This window comes from Hyperolius riggenbachi, chromosome 12 (genome assembly GCF_040937935.1).
Source record: "Hyperolius riggenbachi isolate aHypRig1 chromosome 12, aHypRig1.pri, whole genome shotgun sequence".
Lineage (NCBI taxonomy): Eukaryota > Metazoa > Chordata > Amphibia > Anura > Hyperoliidae > Hyperolius > Hyperolius riggenbachi.
In genome coordinates this window covers 103,450,701-103,461,343 of record NC_090657.1, presented here as the reverse complement: position 1 = coordinate 103,461,343, position 10,643 = coordinate 103,450,701, and the positions used below count along the sequence as shown (strand labels likewise).

General features: G+C 40.9%; 1 protein-coding gene across 3 annotated transcripts in view; it reads left to right on the top strand.

Annotated features, from left to right (window-relative positions):
* The first annotated feature begins 9,451 nt into the window (after positions 1-9,451).
* The window catches only part of LOC137541821 (upstream-binding protein 1-like), an 84,404-nt gene continuing 83,212 nt past the window's right edge, over positions 9,452-10,643 (top strand). Inside the window, exon 1 of one of the 3 annotated variants that reach the window (XM_068263342.1) lies at positions 9,452-9,620. In XM_068263342.1, coding sequence (XP_068119443.1) covers positions 9,535-9,620 — 86 coding nt within the window. In that variant the 5' untranslated portion in view covers positions 9,452-9,534. Of the gene's footprint in view, positions 9,621-9,670; positions 9,995-10,643 lie in introns of those variants that run through there. The other 2 variants (XM_068263344.1, XM_068263343.1) reach the window with 2 other exon arrangements.

Genomic DNA, 10,643 nt, shown 5'->3' with positions numbered 1-10,643 from the left:
ATTTTCATATTCTGTTCAAAATCACTTTTAAAGAGAACCCGAGGTGTGTTTAAAGAATGTTATCTGCATACAGAGGCTGGATCTGCCTATACAGCACAGCCTCTGTTGCTATCCCAAACCTCACTAAGGTCCCCCTGCACTCTGCAATCCCTCATAAATCACAGCCGTGCTGTGAGGGTGTGTTTACATCTGTAGTGTCAGTCTCAGCTGCTCCCCCGCCTCCTGCATAGCTCCGGTCCCTGCCCCCGTCCCTTCCCTCCAATCAGCAGGGAGGGAAGGGATGCAGGTGGGGACTGGAGTTCTGCAGGAGGCGGGGAGAGCAGCAGACTGACACTATAGAGATAAACACAGCCAGCTCTGACAAGCTGTTTGTCAGTAGCGTGGCTGTGATTTATGAGGGATTGCAGAGTGCAGGGGGACCTTAGGGGGGGTTTGGGATAGAAACAGAGGCTGGGCTGTATAGGCAGATCCAGCCTCTGTATGCAGATAATATTCTTCAAACCCACCTCGGGTTCTCTTTAAGCAATTGAAAAAGTACTTAAAAGTAGGTGAAAAAAATACTATCAAAATTATTCTGAGCATTTTCTTGCTTGCTGGTGGTTTAAAAGGCGTTTTATTGACAAGTTTGAAAATATCACCTAGGAGAAAACTCAGGAGAAAAGTGAATTGCATATGGACCCCAGTATCTCACTATCAATGGGTGTAATAAACATGATTATAGTCTGCGGTTTAAGATGAAAGGTTTATTAAACTTACATATAATGCATCTGCTGAGAGAGATTTATTTAAATTGGAGGGAATAAGCATCATGCATGTACAAAATAGGCAACTAATCATACTAGGACAATGAATAACACACATGGGGCTTGTGCATTATTTCATCTTTTTCATCTACAAGCGAAGAAGGATCCGCAAACCAGATGAAGTTAGTGAAAAACCTGGTATTCTTTATTGAAAACTCCACATGACAGAGGACAATTAAAGTGGATCTGAGATGAAAAACTAGCTATAAAAAGTAACTTTTCGTAATCTAAAGTATAGATAGTTTACACAGCAAATTAGAGAGCGTTTAAAAGTAACAAGGGTTGGCGAGTGACGGATGTGTTGTGGGAGGGCATTCCAGAGGAGGGGTGAAGCGCGTGCAAAATCTTGTTAACGTGAATGTGAGGAGGTAATTCTAGAGGAGGACAACAGAAGATCATGTGCAGATCTGAGATTGCGATTGGGTTTGTATCTGGAAATTAGTTAGGATATGTACCGGGGAGAGAGATTGTGGAGAGCTTTGTAGGTTAGGGTTAGGAGTTTGAACTGGATCCTCTGGTTAATTGGCAGCCAGTGAAGACAGAGAGGGACAGCAGAGGAAGATCGAAAAGAAAGATGAATGAGACTGAAGTATGGTCTGAAGGGGGTTTTGAGTGGTTTTGAACTTTCATCTTTTTCATCTACTTGTGGCAAGTTAACCGCTTGAGGACCCTTGGCTTAAACCCCCTTACTGACCAGGCCATTTTTTACATAATGGGCCACTGCAGCTTCAAGGCCTAGTTGCAGGGCCATATAACTCAGCACACAAGTGACACCCCCCCCCCCTTTTCTGCCCACTAACAGAGCTTTCTGTTGGTGGGCTGTGATTGCTCCCCCAATGTTTATTTATTTTTATTTTTGTTTACAAATATTTATTTTTTTAAACAATACATTTTTTTTTATTATTACTACTATCTCCCCCTCCCTCCCTCCCCTAGCCAGCCTATGACAGCAATTTTTTCCCCCTCTGTCGCTGTCACTTATAGCAGAAGCAGATAGAAGAAAAAAAGAAAAAAGAGGGATCTGACAGGTTTTGGACTAGTCCATCTTCTCATGGGAGGTTCTCAGTATTTCCATTAATATTTACAAAAGCAGTCTCTGGAAAAGATTCATACATTCAGTAAATACTTTTTTTAAGATAAAAATTCCCCCAAGAAGAAGATGAACTAGTCCAAGACATGTCAGATTTGTATCATTTTTACCACCTACTGAAAGTGACAGCAACATAGGAAAAAATAAATGTATAGTGCATTTTATTCTGGAACAAATGTATATTTTATACAGTGGGAATGCGAAAGTTTGGGCAACCTTGTTAAGTCATGATTTTCCTGTATAAATCATTGGTTGTTACGATAAAAAATGTCAGTTATATATATATCATATAGGGGACACACACAGTGATATTTGAGAAGTGAAATTAAGTTTATTGGATTTACTGGCAATTATTGGCAATACAAGTGCGCAATAATTGTTTAAATAAAATTAGGCAGGTGCATAAATGTGGGCACTGTTGTCATTTTATTGATTCCAAAACCTTTAGAACTAATTATTGGAACTCAAATTGGCTTGGCAAGCTCAGTGACCCCTGACCTACATACACAGGTGAATCCAATTATGAGAATTGTGCCCCTGCCAGAAAAGATATGTGGGTAGGACGAAAAGAGAATTACAGAAGAGAATTGGGGAACGTGTTAATAATATAGAGAAGAAAAATGAGGGCCACCCATTATCTAAGCATTATAAAGAAAAACATGGGGCAGTCTGAGAGATACTACGTTTTTTGGTCTGGAAGTCATTAAACACAGTAGAAGGGGAGGGGACTATATACGGAGAATGACACGTAATGAGTCCAAATGGATTTTTCAATTAGATACACTTGTCCCAAAAGGATTGAATAGTGAAATCGAGCTATTTGCCTTCTTTCAAGTAGTTGATGGAATGTTGTGAAAAATTCTGGCATTGGAGGTTTTGAATATATGTTGATGACATCTGAGAAAATGTATAGTGTGTAATTCATAATATGTATAGAACATCAATGGATATCGCTTTAAAGGTTACAGGCTTGACATTTACCACTATTTGCATATGGGCGGTGATAATGTGGGATGGTCATATATAGAAGTAAGATGGCCGACTGCCTCATACTCTAAAAATCCTCCTGAAGAAGGCCAACGCTAATTGGCTGAAGTGCGTAGAGGTTGAACTTTATTTATAACAATCCGCAAAGGTCCGGAGCGGAGGGCAGGCTGTGGGAGCGCGCAACAGCCGCCCGTGCATGAAGTTCCAGCTGCCTGGAGTGGTGACTTCACCTGAAGTGAGCGCTGCCAAGATCGGCTTGGCGTAAGTGCGGCGAGCAGACTTCTGGGATTTGCAGTCAGGAAGTGACGTATGCCGCACAGACACACAAGCTTTGAGGAGCAGTGCACGGATTTTCTTGGGTATAATACTCCATCCCAGGCTTACAACTGAAAAAAAAAACAGCCGAAGGGAAGTGGAGAAGAGAGAGAGGCAGAGAATGGCCTCAATTCACTAAGCTTATCTCCTGTCTTTAATAACTCTTCTAGAGTTGTTACCATGGTGATAAGGCATGTAGTATTCAGGAAACATTTTACCTCAGGTAAACCTAAAGTTAACTCTTCTGTCTTTAAGTTAACTCTTTAATCCTTAAAATAACTCCAGAGTTAAAGACAGGCTGTTCATTAACTGCGTGTGAAAATAACTACAGAGGAGGTAACTTAACTACAGAGGAGGTAAATTAACTACAGAGGAGGTAAATTAACTACAGAAGAGGTAACGTTAGGAATGAAGAGATGAGATAACTCTCTTACTGTGTGGAGGTACGTTTTCTCTTGCCTTATTATCTCCAGCATGATCTTAGTGAATTGAGGCCATTATCTGGAAAAACTCTATAATAGTGACATTTGATACACCGGAATCATGAGTGTAACTATATGATACAGCCCGACTACATTATTGTGTTTAAGAGAACACTGCCTGATGCTGATAACAATAAAGGGAATTACAAGAGACAACTCTAGAAATAGAACTTTCTCCACCGCTGTGGATTTGACAGCAGTTTATGGAACTGAGCATATATAGATTAAAGAAGGTGTTTACATCTGGGGCAGCACGGTGGCGTAGTGGTTAGCTCTTTCGCCTTGCAGCGCTGGGTCCCTGGTTCCAATCCCAGCCAGGGCACTATCTGCAAAGAGTTTGTATGTTCTCTCCGTGTCTGCGTGGGTTTCTTTCGGGCACTCTGGTTTCCTCCCACATTCCAAAAACATACAGATAAGTTAATTGGCTCCCTCTAAAATTGGCACTAGACTACAGTACTTACACTTCATAATATAGACATATGGCAATGGTAGGGATTAGATTGTGAGCTCCTTTGAGGGACAGTTAGTGACAAGATATATATATACACTGTACAGCGCTGCGTAATATGTCGGCGCTATATAAATACTAAATAATAATAATATAGGAATAGTGCTAGAGGGTAGGAGGGCCCTGTCATGGAAGAGCCGTGAGACCAGAAAACGCAATCTGTTTCCTGTACCGATTGTCGTTGCATTGCCAGATCAAGATTTTATGTCTAGGGGTAGCAGACTGTGAGCCTGGTTTCATAGCTGCTAGAGGAACTCTTTTCATGAAGTACGTTTGTTGACCAGTGAAGGCATGTTTGTTTAAATTAACTTAAATCAAAAGAAGTCCCTTCTTGGGCCAGTGACACCAAGGTGTGAAAGCTTTCTAGCTGTAAGCCCCAAATGGCAGGTGTCGCTGCCTTTTGAAGAAGACAGGATAAACTTGGCAGGAGACCAGACGGCTCGACTCCATTGGGAGCAGAGAGAAAATGAATACTGTATATGATTTTCAGCCTGTTAAAGGAATACCGTTCCCAGGACGGTTATATAATTTGATTCATGGTGTTTTGATGGACATTTTGATACCAGTCTTGGGGGGCCAGGGATAAGCCACGACAAAGTATTAAACATCTCAGGAACTAAACATAATATGGAAGCCAAGTCTGATGTCATAGGAATTGTCATATTCTGAGGAATATGAATCTGTCATCCGCACAAATATGGCATTTCCTGGTTTTGAATTACAGCGTTTTATAAATTTAAACCTAAATCTATCTACGGGGGAATGAACTGTGATTGGTTTGTGAACCGGAGGGGGCTGACTTTGCTCCACCCCCAAAACTAGCTTCCATAAAACCAGGGTGCATACAGGGAGGGGTATTCCTCTGAATTCCATCTTCATGGGAGCATGCTGCTGCTTTGAGGAAGAGCAGCGGCCATCTTGTCTGAACTTTGGCTCCTGAACTGAAACAAAGAACTGCACGTGTTTTCCCAGAAAGGACATATTTTCACCTGGCTTAAGTATCTGTTTATTTCTTCCCTTATTTTTATTTTCATACTGCGCTACGATTGTCTCAATAATTGTTGATTTTTATGATTTTCTGTATATATTAATTATTTATATTGCATTAATAATAAACGACTAAAAAGTCATTTTATTTATTCAGCTACCCCTGCTATTCAGCCGCACAAACTGAACCCTAGCTTCTGAAGAGTCGCTACTATTGTTGATAGGTAGATAAAATAGAGTGTGTTTAACTGTTTTATTTGCAGGCATTAGTCTCAGTATAGTTAGGACTCCTACCCTTCTGTAAGAGTGGTGGCAGTTATACCCTGAAATAGTGTGTAGTTTGTATTACCGTAACTCACAAGCTCCCTTCTAGTCGATCTGCTGCCAAAATCCCAGCGGTTTCTGCGCACCGATTGCGACCAAAGATTGCATTGTGTGCTGAAACCAATTGGAAGGCATTGTGCGGTCCGGCCACTAGGGGGCTTGTGACAGGCCCTTCTATGTTAGGAGTGTATGGTGAGATTGGATGTGTGTTGGAATTAAGTTTTTATATGTTTTTAAGATTTTAAACTATCTTTTGAATAAATCAGTACGTACTATAGCGCGTGGTGTATTTATATTTTATACATTTCATATTGCTTGCATTAAGGGTTAAAGGGATCCCTTTATATATCACGCAGCTTGTTGGGAAGATCACCCAGCGCTAGGTGTATATTGCATAAATTATGAGAAAGAGTATTTAAGGGGGTCAATTGTAAGTTTTCCTCCTCTGTTAATTTTCTCTGAAGAGTAGCAACATGGGGGTCTCAAGACAATTCTTAAATGACCTGAAGTCAAAGATTGTTCACCATCATGGTTTAGGGGAAGGATACAGAAAGCTGTCTCCGAGATTTCAGCTCTCTGTTTTCATAGTTCCAAAATTTTGGATTGACAGGAGCAACGAATGGTGAGAATAGTCAGTCAACCCACAGACCAGCACCAAAGACCTACAACATCATCTTGCTGCAGATGGGAGTCACTGTGCATCGTTCAACCATTCGGCGCACTTTACACAAGGAGATGCTGTATGAGAGAGTGATGCAGAGGAAGCCTTTTCCCCACAGCACAAACGGAGCCACTTTTGAGGTATGTTAAAGCACATTTGGACTAGCCAGCTTCATTTTGGAATAAGGTGCTGTGTTATTTGTGCATAACAAGGGGCGTTATGCATGGAGGAAAAACACAGCATTCCAAGAAAAACACCTGCTACCTACATTAAAATATGGTGGTGGTTCCATCATGCTGTGGGGCTGTGTGGCCAGTGCAGGGACTGGGAATCTTGTCAAAGTTGAGGGATGCATGGATTCCACTCAGTATCAGCAGATTCTGGAGACCAATGTCGAGGAATCGGTGACAAAGCTGAAGCTGTGCCGGGGCTGGATCTTTCAACAAGACAACGACCCTAAACACTGCTAAAAATCCACTATGGCATTCATGCAGAGGAGTAAGTACAACGTTCTGGAATGGCCATCTGAGTCCCCAGACCTGAATATAATTGAAAATCTGTGGTATAAGTTAAAGAGAGCTGTCCATGCTCGGAAGCCATCAAACCTGAATGAACTAGAGATCTTTTGTTAAAGCTAATGGGAACCGGTTTAAAAAAAAGTCAGATACTCACCTAAGGAGAGGGAGGCTCTGGGTCCCATAGAGCATTCGCTCTCCTCTCCTGGTGCCCGCTGCTGTTCTGGCTCCCCCGTAGCGGTATTCAACCCTTTTGGTCAGATACCTCTGTCTCCCGGCCGAAAGGAGGCTTCGGAAATGCTTCAGGAGCCCGAGTGCTCCCGAAGACGGGCCGCTCTACACTGTGCACGCGCGCGCCCTCTATGATGCACTTGCGTGTGCGCCGCCTGTCTTCAGGAGGACTCTGCTCCCGAAGACTTCCAAAGTCTCCTCGGCGTGGGATGAGAACGGAGGAGCCAGCGCAGCACCGGGAGAGGAGAGGGATGGCTCATTAGGACCAAGCCTTCCCTCTCCTTAGGTGAGTATCTGACTTTTTTGTTTTTTTAAACGGGGTTATATTAGCTTTAAGAGGAATGTTCCGAAATACCTTTAACCAAAATCCAGACTCTCATTGGAACCTACAGGAAGCGTTTAGAGGCTGTAATTTCTGCAAAAGGAGGATCTACTAAATATTAATTTCATTTCTTTTTTTGTGGTGCCCAAATTTATGCACCTGCCTAATTTTGTTTAAACAATTATTGCGCACTTTCTGTCAATCCAATAAACTTCATTTCACTTATCAAATTTCGATGTGTGTGTCTCCTATATGATATATTTAACTGACATTTTTTATCGTAACAACCAAAGATTTATACAGGAAAATCATGATGATTAACAAGGTTGCCCAAACTTTCGCATCCCACTGTACATATACATACACATGTATTTTAAATTTCACTATTTTTGGAGATAGTGGTCCTTTAACACCACTAAAGTATATCTATATCCTCTGTGACTTCATCTAAGCCACGAGGACGTAGATCTGAGTCGTGTAGCTGAAGCACAGCTGTGCAGGATTAGGCTTGCTCCTGTGCAAAACCTCTGGCACTATCTGCTGCAGCACTAATTGGTGAAAGCGAATATATGTTCCCTGAGCAAATAAAATTGATTTTTACCATTAAAAATACTTTTATTTTCTCAGTTCATAGTGAAAAATACACAATGTAGCATTATTTCAGAATCAAAATTCCTCACCATAAATTGTGACAGGAACATAATTTAAGTTTTGTGATAAACGGTAGAAATAACCAAACAAAATTTGTGTTTTTTTATTTCCAGTGGTGCTTTTTTAATTTTTAAACTGGAATTGTTAAAACTGAAAAGTAATGTAATTTTTCATTTTTTTTCCTCTTTTCCCATTAAAATAAATAGAAAGCAAATTTGTTGAAGGGAAAAATGCCATAGGATGAAAGCCTAGTTAGTCTTGGAAAAAAAAAAAACAACAACAATATATTTCATCTTGGTGTCATAAGTAGGGATAAAGTTATTGCTGATTAAATAGGGACACAGCTAAAATGTCAAAACTGCTCTGATCTGGATGTGAAGTGGTTAAATAAGGGAGATTAAATGAGCTATAAATTACTTTTCTCCTATGTTGCTGTTACTTACAGTACGTAATAAAAACCTGACAAATCTGACATGTTTTGAACTAGCTCATCTCCTCATGGGGGATTATTATGGTTTTCTTTTTTTTCAAAAGCACTAAGGAAGGGGGGTCATCTTTGTATAGATCCTCTCTAGGGAATGCTTTTGTAAAGTATAAACAAAATACTGAAAATCCCCCAAGAAGAGATGGTCTAGTCCAATATCAGTTCTGTCAATTTTCTACTACTTACTGTAAGTGGCAGCGACATAGGAGAAAAGTAATTCATGCCTTATTTTACACCAGAGGAAACAGACTGCTTATCTGTATGTGTTGTACAATTTTTCACGATAGTGGTCCTTTTACCAGAACTACCAGGAACTGTCTCTTGGTAGCGCCCCGCTGCTGATTCTGCTGCCAGGGAAATCAGGCATTTGTGGTGACCACCCATATGTGAAAGATCACGTGCTCAATCCAGTGAAGCAATCCACCATACCTCATCAAACACTTTTGCAAACCGCAAACAGCTTTATTATGCTGAGACACATTCTATTACATTACAACAGGAATGTTCATGCTTTACTGCCCGTGTAAAGCAATTTACAGGGAAATAAAGCCTACTTATAAACCATGTAACATTTCTCCTCTTCAGTTACAATAATACTGTACATATATATACTTTTATAATTCTGACCCTCTCTATAGTTTTAATAAGGGTGTCCTTATTCAGCTTCCAACAGTTAAGACTATTTTTTTTATATAACTTTAACCCTCTCTGTAGTTTAATGACAGAGTTGTAGTGTAACCACTACCCTGTGTCTTGTTTGTATTGCCTGTGAGGCATCTATCTTGTATCACCCCCTTTGCTGATAAGAGACCTATCACCCTATCAATAAATGTGAAGTGTGCCTTTACTGTCTGTATATACAGTATATACTGAGATAGTGAGTGTTGTCTGTGTGCTTTTGTGTGTATATAAACAGCTGCCACTGTGTGATGTCTCTGTCTGTGTATATGTACACTTCACGCTCTCTCTCTCTTTGATGGTAGAGAAGGCTCCTTCCTGTCAGCCAATGACAGGACAGAACAGGTGAGTTTCTGCCAATGGCACAGCTTCTCATGTCACCTTACTGCTGTATAAGAAGTATTGTGCTGTGACTAGCTTGCTCTTTTCAAACCCTACATTTTTGGCTCACTCTGTATTTTACATCTAGACTCCATCCAACCTACAGCAAGACACCATGCTTCTGTGGCATAGCCAGCCTGAACACTATTGGCCAGCAGCACCAGCGGATCACTACCAGAGCCCACCTAATGCTTTCTACAGGTAAGCCCAGGGGACATAAAGAGCCAGAATGAGGTGTACAGGCTATACATGAAGCAATCTCTACAGGAATCAATCATTTTTTAAGGAAGTGAATGGACACCCCAGTTTTATGTCAATTCAAAGAGCTCGTACATCTGTAACATGCATGCAGCCTGCGGAGTCAGAGTGGATGCAGCACAGATCTGCTTATTTAGAGATGAGCTTTCAGTTCGACTTTCCTGTTGGGTTTCAGTTTACAGGAAGTGGAATTAGAAGAAGCTGAACCAGACACTGGAGAGAGTGCTTCATTAGTGAAGTTGCCAGGTAACCAATCCCATATCTGATTAGCTGCATGCAAAGTTCCAGTTCAGCTCCTGGTAAAGTTGAAATTTAAGGTAACATCTCTACTACTTATTAATGCTGAGTCAATGATTCTGAAAGTGTAAAGCCTGGCACACACCTTCCATTTTGATTGGCCAATTGTATTACCTCCATGTAGCAGGAGGGCCAACAGATATTGAATACTATGAGCAGGCTGTGTAGGTAAAAACTCAAACTACATGAAGGTGGTAAAATTGGTCAGTGTTTGGCCAATCAAAATTGAAGGTGTGTACCAGGCTTTATGCTGGGTACACACCATACGTTTTTCCGCTTGATAGATGAGTTCGAGAGATAATTTACGACATGTCCGATATTCCATTAGATCGTTTTTTGGGTCGATTTCTCAAAGAAGTGAATGCAAATAGATAAGAAAATGACTGGAAGATAAGACAATCGAGCGCAGAATTGAACGGAAAAAAAACGATCGGATGGAAAATCGAGCGGAAAACCGCATCGTGTGTACCCAGCATTAAGGTGTAAAACTAGCCAATGTTACCACCTCCATGTAGTATGAGAGCTTACCTACACAATCTGCTCATAGTATTCAAAATCTGTTGGCCCTCATACTACATGGAGGTGGTAAAATTGGTCAATCATTGGCCAATCAAAACTGGATGTGTGTACACGCTCTTAAGCCTGGTACACACATTTTGGTTAGCCAAT